The following is a 13147-nucleotide window of genomic DNA, read 5'->3' on the forward strand; positions in this document are numbered from 1 at the left end:
AGTGTTATTTATGCTGGCTGATTTGTCTTTGTCCAGCTACTTTTCTGTCAGCACTGATGTCATGACATTGATGTCATGACACTGTCGTCATGAGACTGACGTCATGACACTGTCGTCATGAGACTGATGCCATGACATTGATGTCATGACACTGTCGTCATAAGACTGATGTCATGACACTGACGTCATGACACTGACGTCATGAGACTGATGTCATGACATTGATGTCATGACACTGTCGTCATGAAACTTTCAGGGGATATTTTTCGGGAGACGAGTGTAAATGGCAAGATATCAATTAAGTATCATTTCAGAATTAAGTGTTTTAGCAAGACGAATATATTGTAAATTACAAATTAACATGAACGTAAATGCTTCCCCTCCCTCCCTCCCCAACCCACATCTACCATATAAGTAGGTCTGAACGAATATATCTCTTCAATTGAACCAATTTCTCTCTGCTAAAACAGGTTGTACCATTCAGAATATACAGAGTTTACCATATAATAACTGCAGCGACTATGTTTTCATTTGTTATACTGTGTATGTTAGCAATACTAATATATAAATAAAACAGGGAGTACTCTACCGCAGTACCAGCCATTGATGCTAAACGCGTTTTATACAGGTGTGTAATAAAAAAAATTAAATGATCACTGGGCAGTTGGGCTCAAATATGGACGTTATTTGCTGCTCATCACTTGCTTCGGGGTCGACCAATGAGCTGAGCTTCTATTATTCTCATTACATTTAAGGATAAAGCAGAAAACACATTCATTCTCAGTAAGTTTTTGTGTGGATAGTCTCGTGTCTCATTCTGAATCATCCATCTCATCAAGACTGAAGCGTAGGTAAAGTAGGTCATGAGTGTGAGTGAGTGCATTCATAGAGAAATCATCCAGGTGAGATATATGTTTCCCTTAATCAGTCCCCTGCTTGTAGAGTACCTTCGTGAGCTGTGTGTGTGTGTGTGTGTGTGTGTGTGTGTGTGTGTGTGTGTGTGTGTGTGTGTGTGTGATCTCCGAACAGTCTTCTATACACATTCACCTCCAAAAGAAAACATGTGACTGTTGCCCCAAAACAGAAGAGTCGTATATTGAATCGTCATAACCAGTCAGGGGGAAAAAAACCAGTGATCAGCGAGTCCTTCGACAAGAAAAATAAAAAGTCTTTTTGTGATTTAACAAAATGCGAAGCTTCCTTGCTTCTACATGGTTGTTGAGGAAGCTGAGGGAGTGTCTGAGCACACACACACACACACACACGCACACACACACACACACACACACACACACACACACACACACACACACACACACACACACACACACACACACACACACACACACACACACAACGCGCCAGGAGAGAAAAATGAAACAGGATGTGAAAGCTAAAAGTTTTGGGCAGAAGGAAATAGAGAAAATGAGAGTAACTCGGTAGGAAAAAAAATAAAAACTAGATGAAAAATGGGAACAGGAAACGAGAAAGTTGGCAGACGACATGAGGATAAGCTGAAACGAAAATGATAGAGAGAAATAATGTTAGGCTGTGCTAGGTGGGGGGCCAGGCGCCACTGAGACTACCCTCGAGAGCCTGAACCCTGTGAATGACACCACGTGGGCCCCAAGTAGTCAATAGTAACACTGCAGAGGAAACCTGCATGATGAATGCTGCTCTCCAATTAGCAAATTCACAATGAATGAAAAGACTATTTTTTGTTTAATAGTTTAGGACAATCACGTTTCAAAGTTACACATAAATAACTAAGCCTTTACATTGGGGATTTAAAAGATGCTGAGTAATTGCAATACTTCAAAACAATGTCTTGGAAGAGCTGGACTGTTGGGAGACAGAGATGTGATGGAGTGTATTGTGAGGAAGCTGAGATGTGATTGAGGTACATTGTGAGGAAGCTGAGATGTGATTGAGGTACATTGTGAGGAAGCTGAGATGTGATTGAGGTACATTGTGAGGAAGCTGAGATGTGAACGAATGAACTAGGAGTAAGTGACCCCCATAATGTGTCAGAAACACCCAAGTAGGCTTCGTCTGCTCCAGGAGAGTGGGCGTCGTACACGCTATTAAGCCACATATCTACCTGTGTGGGCTTGTTTAGACCAGCGTCTTGGTAGACTCGCCCCCTACTTGCCCCCCTCCCCAACCACCACCACCACCACTTCCGGTGCATCCTCTCTGCAGGCCGAGGATCGAACCTGGGACTGTATCATTTAATCACCTCATATCGCGGGCGTCACCGCACCCTTATGTACATAGAATCACAGTTTATCATCTTGCTGAATTTTTCTGGGGGTTTCAATCATATAAGGAATGAGTTTGGGGATGTTACGGAAGACAGGTGAGGTATGACAGGCAATACTTCGCCAACCTGTAATAGTTTTAGAAACATTGTGGTAAATAGCTCAATGCTACTGGACTCGCTGAATGATGTTAAGGAATGAGTAATTTAGAGCCATCACTGTAGAAGGTGACAACGAGTCAGGTCAAACAGGTTGTTGAACAGACTAGTAAATAAGATGTGCAAATTTTTGGCGTTTTATTCGACTCCTTTGCTTGCTTTGATGTCTAAGAAATGTTGTGGAATCGTGAAGAAAGAAATCTTGAATTTGGCCCATACGAAACAAGCTACAGAAAATGGAGACCATTACACACATACCCAACCTGGACGCAAGAAGTATATATGTTCTTAGAATATACAATATACTGTATATCTTACAATATACTGTACCACACTCCCCGGTGTATGTAGTTCACGCTGATCCTGAACTATATTTAGGAATAAGGTATACTTGCTGGGGAGAACTTAAGCTGTTGTGGTGGCCTTAATATCCCTCTGGAAGGTTGTTAGGCTTCAAGTCCCGATCGAGGCAAGCCTCGTCTTGGACCTCTGACTATAAATCCATGTTTCTGGCACCACAAGAGGGTGCTCACTCGCACCTTAATAACACTCTAAAATCATTCATACACTCGATTTGACCTACTAATAAGCATTGCCAAACCTGAGGGGACAAAAACTCTGTGGCACAACAGAACCACAACACTCATTATTTGGGAGGGACTCATCATTATTTTAAATATATTTCACTGGTATATATTTAGATTTAGAAGCTTCATTTGTACCCAATTATCCCAAATTATTACACCTGTTGCTGGACCAATTAGCTAGGCTGAGGGCCACAATTTTTGTTATTTATTTTTTTGCTCGAGTGGGTACAGGAACAGACAATTTCTGATTCCTGTTAGCAGGCTGAGAGCTTTCCTTTCCCATAGCTCTTGGTAAGCTGGTTAAAAGTACCTACGGGCTCACCATAGCCCGTGCTACTTGGAACTGTTTGTTCCAAGTAGTGAATCTTTAACAACAACAACAATCTTGGTAAGACTTACCCACTAATCTCCCCTTGAACACGACCTCCCAATCGTTTAACAATCAGACACTTAATTACTGCTGAGGGAACAGAGGCGAACAGTTATGGAATGGCGTCCAGACTGGCCTTCCTTTCCAGGACTCGAACCCAGACCAGATCGCTCGCGAGGTGTTATAGTTTGTCTAAAACAATTTTAGATATCAGTAATCACAATAAGGAGCAGTTTCACTTGGATTCCCCAAAATATACGTGACCCCGTCGAGGCCCAGAAGGTTAATTACTTGTCTTAGGAGCCTTCGTCTTCCCAGGATTGCTACAAAGAAGCCTGTAACTAGCTGACATTGTAACTATAAGGTGTGAAGGATAGATGAAATTGTTTATGTAATAATCTAAGTTGAGGTCTGATAAAGACCTTTTGTGCCCTCTGTAAGGATTTTTGCGCTACCGCTCACAGGATAAGTATGGGGTGCACAATAGCCACCGGCGGGAACAATAAAATCAAAGCTCAAGATTATATTTATGACATGAAATCTCACTTATTCACTCACTATTGGAATTTCAACAACTTCTACACGTGTGAAATTTATACTTAAAATTGCCACTAAACTCGCGATGTATCTTCACTAAGCGGCGATATTGTCGTAGTTCTGAGCGGTGTTGACCAACTCACGATGGGGCAGAAGTTAGTTTCAGAAAAATAAAATAAAATATTATATAGATTCAGGAAAACTTGACTTACTAGGTAAATCGGGCCTTGCATAGTAGGCCGAGTACTGCGTTCTGGCTACAAGGTACAACATTGTTGTACCTTGTATAATATGGTGTACAACACCATACCTTGTACAAGGTACGGTGTTGACAAAGGCCTAGATCGGCCGAAACGTTCATCTCTCTCTCCCATTTCTCTGTGGATTTTCTGCACATATATATACATATATATATATATATATATATATATATATATATATATGCATATATGTCGTACCTAGTAGCCAGAACGCACTTCTCAGCCTACTATGCAAGGCCCGATTTGCCTAATAAGCCAAGTTTTCATGAATTAATTGTTTTTCGACTACCTAACCTACCTAACCTAACGTAACCTAACTTTTTCGGCAATCTAACCAAACCTAACCTATAAAGATAGGTTAGGTTAGGTTAGGTAGGGTTGGTTAGGTTCGGTCATATATCTACGTTAATTTTAACTCCAATAAAAAAAATTGACCTCATAAATAATGAAATGGGTAGCTTTATCATTTCATAAGAAAAAAATTAGAAAAAATATATTAATTTAGGATAACTTGGCTTATTAGGCAAATCGGGCCTTGAATAGTAGGCCAAAAAGTGAGTTCTGGCTACTAGGTACAACATATATATATATATATATATATATATATATATATATATATATATATATATATATATATATATATATATATATATATAATATGCAGGGTAAAAACTTCAGAGGACAAGTATTGTGATAACTCACAAGCAAGCGGTAGACCGGAAGTGCCAATTTCCGAGGAATTAGTGGAGGCGGATCACTGGCCAGATTATGAGCAAGGAAAACGAGAAGGGACAAATAAACAAAAAAGAAGACATGATTTTTAAGAAGGGTGATATAAAGAGCTGAGGAGATAGGATGAGGGGTGACGCAGGGTGAACAGGGAGTGACGCAGGTGGACAACGAGGGCAGGGAGTGACGCAGGGTGAACAGGGAGTGACTCAGGTAAACAACGAGGGCAGGGAGTGACGCAGGGTGAACAGGGAGTGACGCAGGTAGACAATGAGAGCAGGGAGTGACGCAGGGTGAACAGGGAGTGACTCAGGTGGACAACGAGGGCAGGGAGTGACGCAGGGTGAACAGGGAGTGACGCAGGGTGAACAGGGAGTGACGCAGGGTGAACAGGGAGTGACGCAGGGTGAACAGGGAGTGACGCAGGTAGACAATGAGAGCAGGGAGTGACGCAGGTGGACAACGAGGGCAGGGAGTGACGCAGGGTGAACAGGGAGTGACGCAGGTGGACAACGAGGGCAGGGAGTGACGCAGGGTGATCAGGGAGTGACGCAGGTAGATAACGAGAGCAGGGAGTGACGCAGGGTGAACAGGGAGTGACGCAGGTAGACAATGAGAGCAGGGAGTGACGCAGGTGGACAACGAGGACAGGGAGTGACGCAGGGTGAACAGGGAGTGACGCAGGTAGACAATGAGAGCAGGGAGTGACGCAGGTGGACAACGAGGACAGGGAGTGACGCAAGGTGAACAGGGAGTGACGCAGGTGGACAACGAGGACAGGGAGTGACGCAGGGTGAACAGGGAGTGACGCAGGTGGACAACGAAAGCAGGGAGTGACGCAGGGTGAACAGGGAGTGACGCAGGTGGACAACGAGGGCAGGGAGTGACGCAGGGTGAACAGGGAGTGACGCAGGGAGACAACGAGGGCAGGGAGTGACGCAGGGTGGACAGGGAGATGACGCAGGTGGGCAATGAGGGCAGGGAGTGACGCAGGATGAACAGGGAGTGACGCAGTGTGAACAGGGAGTGACGCAGTGTGAACAGGGAGTGACGCAGTGTGAACAGGGAGTGACGCAGGTGGACAACGAGAACAGGGTGTGACGCAGGTAGATATCGAGAACAGGGAGTGACGCAGGGTGATCAGGGAGTGACGCAGGTAGATAACGAGAGCAGGGAGTTACGCAGGGTGATCAGGGAGTGACGCAGGTAGATAACGAGAGCAGGGAGTGACGCAGGTGGACAACGAGAACAGGGTGTGACGCAGGTAGATAACGAGAGCAGGGAGTGACGTAGGGTGATCAGGGAGTGACGCAGGTAGATAACGAGAGCAGGGAGTGACGCAGGGTGAACAGGGAGTGACGCAGGGTGATCAGGGAGTGACGCAGGTGGACAACGAGAACATTGCTTTGAAAGAAAACAAAAAAGATAATTTCAGAATTTACTGATCGCGGTGAATTAGGTGTACACAGAACTCCTTATGTATAACAAGGTTCTCCAGCTCATTAGAGATTCTGTGCTGAAACGATCTGGTGAATGCTTGAATGGAATTCGTCTTTTTTTTTTTTTGAAGAATGAAAAAGATTTCTGTCAAAATTGTCACAGATTTCTCCTCACATTTAAATGATTCGAAACTCCACATTAAATCATCTGACCAAAGGCTTGATGCTATGTTTAATAACAATAACGCTTTTGAATTCAAGTACAGTTTTTGAGCATCACTGATTCAACTGCTGATCAATTTTCTTTAAGGTTTACTAAAATGAAGAAACTTCGAAACAGTGTACTGTGAGCTAAACGGAATTTGGAAATGTTGCAATGGATTGATTTGTATAATTTCGAAATACAATTGATTGTTTTACAAAGCAGTTCAATCTGGGCACAAACATCGGTCGAATTAAGAGCTAAAATTGAAAATATTGAAAGACATCGGTTAATGACTGGATTAATGCGGAAATATACAGAAAATAAGGTTTTAAAACTCTGGAATTCCATTCCTGAAACTTTTTGACGCCGAAAACCCTGATAATGGCAATTGTATATTAATGTTAGTCATTGTTTTCAGTGATGAACTTTGTCAAGTTTATTGATAGGAGTAGACTTACTGATGAAACTAGCGCTGCACCACAGCCGTCAGAGCAGCCTAGCACAAGCCTTGTCGGACATTTCCGACACCTCAAGTATTAAATACCGGCATTATACGATAAATACGTTATGCCAATATTGTTTTATTAATTCTTAGCACAGCAAGAAAATATGTTGTGTTAAGAAATTAAAATTATTGATAATATTTGCGTCCAGAGAAACACCTAAAGTTTCCTACTGTCGATGGCGGGCGGCGGCATCACTTGTTGACGAATCATATAGTCAGAAATAAAGTCCCGTTCGTAAATCACACAAACTCTGTGATCCAGTGTTAGGAACAAAGGAAATTGTTTTCTGGATTTTATAGTAATTTATTGGTGTGAAAATTGACGTTAACTTAACTCTCTTTTTTCTTGATTAACTTAAAACAAGCAGTGACTTATTTACTGGCACGTACCGCGGAGCCTCAATGTAAGGAAGGGTAGAGAGCAGTCACAAGAGATCCCCACACGAGGACACACGCTGCCACACGTTCTCTATACGATGACAGAGAGAGACTCTTGACATTCACCACCATACTTACATTCATACATACAGTCTCCATAATTTCAACCACATAGTTACTATAAGTACTTTCATATAAGAAGAACGACTGATGTCTAGGCGACCTCTCGGAGATCATTTGTGTTGTTACAAGAACGCTCTGAATAGCAGCGCTTTGGAAAAATTCAAGTTTCAAATTCAAAAAATTCAAGAGCCAGCCATTATCATCGTCCAATATTGGGAACATCCGTTGCATTAGACCTCCCAGTCGTTGATGTTAGCTCCACACATCACTACAGAGTGTATCCGGTCGGTATATAACTCGATATTAGGTAAAATTAGCCACATAATCTACATAAGAGGTTAACCAACCGGTTATGCTGTATGGGATCTCAAACACCAAAGTGAGTGCGAGTGTCATAATTTCAAGTTCACATTTCTTGTTGCTTATAAGGAAAAATATTATTTATTAAAATTAACTGGGTTCTAAATCGCTTTTATATGTTTCGATCTCTCTCTCTGTTATACTTTTGGTAATCGAAAAACAATACGTATATATGTATATATAAGCAACAGGACTCATTTTTGCTCAGAGCCCATTACTATTGTTACTAATGCATTAACTGTACACAGGGAGTGTACAGGGAGTGACGCAGGTGGACAACGAGGGCAGGGAGTGACGCAGGGAGTCAGGGAGTGACGCAGGGAGTCAGGGAGTGACGCAGGGAGTCAGGGAGTGACGCAGGGAGTCAGGGAGTGACGTACACACATTAGGGAGAAGTTGGTTACTTAAAACACAAACAGTATTTCCTAAATTTAAATAATCTAAAAGAATTCATAAGATTTATTGGTCACCGAAATAGAACTCTTAAAAATCACCTTGACGGACTTTGTTCTTTCTCTGTAAAATTTGTAATATCCAAATATAATATCTATAAATAATAATCACATGGGCATGCGAGATAACTTTTTAGAAGATTATGGACCATTCGGACACTCGCTCTAGAAAAGGCTCACCATCCTTCTCCTTGGCCAATGAGAGGCCACGAAGCTGGCTCTCACCGATGCCGGAACATTGGGTTACCTGTTGATTGGTTGCTTCAAGCAACCTGCAACCAATCATGTTCCCTTTACTCATCTTTGACCCAACGTCCTTGCTTCTCTCCCTCTTGGCGCCAAAATATAATTTCATGTAGCGGCGCTTCAACCGCCGTCTTCGGAAAATGTTCACCACGCCTACTACCCCCCCCCCCACTAGGCCTACTACCCCCTCCCTCTAGGCCTACTACCCCCCACCAACTAGGCCTACTAACCCCCCCCCCCTCCCACTAGGCCTACTGCCCTCCCCAATCAAAACTTGAATTTCTCCAAAGCGCTGCTATTCAGAGCGTTCTTGTAGCAACAAAATAATCTCCGAGAGGTCGCCAAGTACATCAGCCCGTCCTCCGTATATGAAAGTACTTAAAGTAACTATGTGGTCGAAATTATGGAGACTGTATGTATGAATGTAAGTATGGTGGAGAATGTCTGAGTCTCAGTCAGTCTAGCTGTCTGTCCAAAGCTGGAGGGCAGAGGCTAGGGGATAGTCTCACCCAAGTTTGCAGGGGTAATTAATGGTCAGGGAGACGGCACATAGGCTGGCTGGAGTAGGCGTATGTTAAATGCTTTAAGACATATGAGCCTGAAACTCTAACACCCACCCCCCCCCCCAACCCACTCTCTCAGACGTCCTATATTCATAACATCTCACGATGTCTGCAAAGAAATTGTTGATACAATGTCGGTACACATAGCTTTATCGCTTGATCGAAAATGATTAACTCAATTTATTTGTGTTAGTGATCAAAATAGTGAATTGGGAAGATAGTGACGAAAACAGCTCAGAAAAATAACATAAATTTCTAGAGAGAGAGAGAGAAAGAGAGAGACACAGGCCCGGGCAATCCAGGGTACATACTCAAAAGGGCTGGTTGATGGGGTTCTGGGAGTTCTTCTACTCCCCAAGCCCGGCCCGAGGCCAGGCTTGACTTGTGAGAGTTTGGTCCACCAGGCTGTTGCTTGGAGCGGCCCGCAGGCCCACATACCCACCACAGCCCGGTTGGTCCGGCACTCCTTGAAGGAAACAATCTAGTTTCCTCTCGAAGATGTCCACGGTTGTTCCTGTAATATTTCTGATGCTCGCTGGTAGGACGTTGAACAACCGTGAACCTCTGATGTTCATACAGTGTTCTCTGATTGTGCCCATGACACCTCTGCAACTGGTTCTATTTCTGGTTCTATTCTACTTTTCTATTCTATTCTATTTCTATTTCTGGTTCTATTCTGCAACAGAGAATATTGCAAATCAGACACTAACTGGATTCTGTGATTTAACTGTTTAAAAATAAATTTAACTCAAAAAACTATTGTTTTGTTAGTGACTAGTGCCCCTAACTAGTGCCTTAAAATGACCCTCAACTGGAGTGAAGCTTAAACTAACACTAAGTTCACTCTCAAATTGGGATTAAGTTTTTAGTTTTTGTTTTGTTTTACAAGCTGAGTTTAGACGTAGTTCCTGATCCATTAATTTTATTTAACGTGAACTAAAAAAATTAAATTTTAGCAAGACTAAAGCCACACTTTTCGCGTGGGTCCGATTGGGAACATTTGAGAATGGAGTTGTGTGAGGGTCGAGTCCCGTAGCGCCCCCACCACCCACCCTGGATCGAAGCTTCCTTGGCCGCATGCCAGCCTCTATCCTGCCGCTGGTGGGGGCTTTCCTCGTCACACTCTATCCTGCCGCTGGTGGGGGCTTTCCTCGTCACACACTATCCTGCCGCTGATGGGGGCTTTCCTCGTCACACTCTATCCTGCTGCTAGTGGGGGCTTTCCTCGTCACACTATCCTGCCGCTGATGGGGGCTTTCCTCGTCACACTCTATCCTGCCGCTGGTGGGGGCTTTCCTCGTCACACTCTATCCTGCCGCTGGTGGAGGCTTTCCTCGTCACACACTATCCTGCCGCTGGTGGGGGCTTGCCCCGTCACACACTATCCTGCCGCTCGTGGGGGGGCTTTCCCCGTCACACTATCCTGCCGCTGGTAGGGGCTTTCCTCGTCACACACTATCCTGCCACTGGTGGGGGGGCTTTCCCCGTCACACTATCCTGCCGCTGGTGGGGGCTTTCCTCGTCACACTCTATCCTGCCGCTGGTGGGGGCTTTCCTCGTCACACACTATCCTGCCGCTGGTGGGGGCTTGCCCGCCAGACTCTATCCCATGAAAGACTGATAATCACAATATCCCGTTCAATATCTATCCCGCCGTTAAAAGAGGATTCCCCACCGCCATCCATGAAGGGATTACCAACCTTTTTATCAAGGCAAACCCCCTTAAATGGGATTCATAAAGAGGGAAATCCTATGCAAACGTTCCTATGGTATATAACACCATCCCCCCCCCCCCACACACACAGGCAGAGTGAATGACAGGTGATGGGGGGGGGAGGGTGTGTTTAGGGGGGGGGGGAATGGGGGAGATGAGGAGCAAGAGAGACTATTCCGAGCACAACCGGGTCCCAGGAGCGTTGTCCTGGGTGTCCCAGGAATGTCACGCCCAGCACAATACGAGCTACCCCTCATAACCTTGCCTTTGTCAGAGTTAAAGTCTAGTAGCCATTTCTTAGGCCAGCTCTGGAGATTGTCCAGCTCGCGTGGGCTGTATACCTTAAAGGCATTCAGATCCCCTCGTTCTGCTGACTCACGTCCACGACAGTTTAGTGTTCCACCACAGAACCTGGGCATTGGTCCAGGTGGCCAGCACACTAAACTTGTGATCCTGTGGTACCGGGTTCGATCCCGGGCGCCGGAGAGAAACAATGGGCAGAGTTTCTTTCTCCCTGTGCTCCTGTTACCTAGCAGTAAAATAGGTACCTGGGTGTTAGTCAGCTGTCACGGGCTGCTTCCTAGGGGGTGGAGGCCTGGTCGAGGACCGGGCCGCGGGGACACTAAAAAGCCCCGAAATCATCTCAAGATAACCTCAAGATAACCTCAAGATAGCCACTGTTTCTATTATTCACAAGTACTGCCCCCCCCCCCCCGTCCCTTCCTGTTCCTCCCGTCCCATATCTCACTCTCCACCCCTCTCACGATCCATATCTCACTTCCCTCACCTCTCCCCCTCCAATATCTCACTTCTCTCCCCTTCCTTTATCAAAATTTTATGTCCCTCTTCCCTCCCACATCTCACACTACTGTTATCTGGCCTCCCATTCCACACGTCTCTTCCATCCAAACCCCCTCTTAACCGCCCTTTCCCCCCCTCCCCCCCCCCACACACAACCCCGACCTCTCCTCCACCTCTTCCCTTCGCTCTTTTCTTCCTTTACACAGTTCCCTCCCATCCTTCTCTCTCCCACCCTACTCTCTTCTTCCCTGTTCTCCCCCTCTTCCACTTCCCTGCTAGTCCGTAATCCCTGCCGTCTTACCCAGGCATCCTCACCTGGCCATCCTCACCTGGCCATCCTCGCCTGGCCATCCTCACCTGGCCATCCTCACCTGGCATCCTCGCCTGGCCATCCTCACCTGGCCATCCTCACCTGGCCATCCTCGCCTGGCCATCCTCACCTGGCCATCCTCGCCTGGCCATCCTCACCTGGCCATCCTCACCTGGCCATCCTCGCCTGGCCATCCTCACCTGGCCATCCTCACCTGGCCATCCTCGCCTGGCCATCCTCACCTGGCCATCCTCACCTGGCCATCCTCGCCTGGCCATCCTCACCTGGCCATCCTCACCTGGCCATCCTCACCTGGCCATCCTCGCCTGGCCATCCTCACCTGGCCATCCTCACCTGGCCATCCTCACCTGGCCATCCTCGCCTGGCCATCCTCACCTGGCCATCCTCACCTGGCCATCCTCGCCTGGCCATCCTCACCTGGCCATCCTCACCTGGCCATCCTCACCTGGCCATCCTCGCCTGGCCATCCTCGCCTGGCCATCCTCACCTGGCCATCCTCGCCTGGCCATCCTCACCTGGCCATCCTCACCTGGCCATCCTCGCCTGGCCATCCTCACCTGGCCATCCTCACCTGGCCATCCTCGCCTGGCCATCCTCACCTGGCCATCCTCGCCTGGCCATCCTCACCTGGCCATCCTCACCTGGCCATCCTCACCTGGCCATCCTCACCTGGCCATCCTCGCCTGGCCATCCTCACCTGGCCATCCTCGCCTGGCCATCCTCGCCTGGCCATCCTCACCTGGCCATCCTCACCTGGCTGGCTACCTTCACCATATAGGAAGGAAGAGAAGTGAGGAAAGGGAGGCGAAAGGTAACAGTAATGTGAGATGTGGGAGGGGAGGGGATAGAAATATATATATATATATATATATATATATATATATATATATATATATATATATATTATATATAAATAATATATATATGCTAACGCATATACCGGGTGGGTGAATATATCCTCCGTGGTATATTAGTGTGGGTCAGGCCTTGCTCTGGCAGGCGACAGTGTTGAAAATGCGCAGCAATTGCACCACTGGCCATTGCGCTCCCTGGAACAATTGCACCACTGGCCATTGCGCTCCCTGGAACAATTGCACCACTGGCCATTGCCCTCCCTGGAACAATTGC

The 13147-nt window shown here is 46.0% G+C and overlaps 1 protein-coding gene across 1 annotated transcript; it reads left to right on the forward strand.

The window, feature by feature from the left end:
- Positions 1 to 2343: 2343 nt before the first annotated feature.
- LOC138354506 (uncharacterized) lies at positions 2344 to 12813 on the forward strand. The gene is made up of 3 exons (XM_069308865.1): positions 2344 to 2359; positions 6965 to 7079; positions 11994 to 12813. The coding sequence occupies exons 1-3, from the start codon at positions 2344 to 2346 to the stop codon at positions 12811 to 12813; spliced, it is 951 nt and encodes a 316-aa protein (XP_069164966.1).
- The last annotated feature ends 334 nt before the right edge of the window (positions 12814 to 13147 follow it).

Source organism: Procambarus clarkii, chromosome 63 (assembly GCF_040958095.1).
Source record: "Procambarus clarkii isolate CNS0578487 chromosome 63, FALCON_Pclarkii_2.0, whole genome shotgun sequence".
NCBI lineage: Eukaryota > Metazoa > Arthropoda > Malacostraca > Decapoda > Cambaridae > Procambarus > Procambarus clarkii.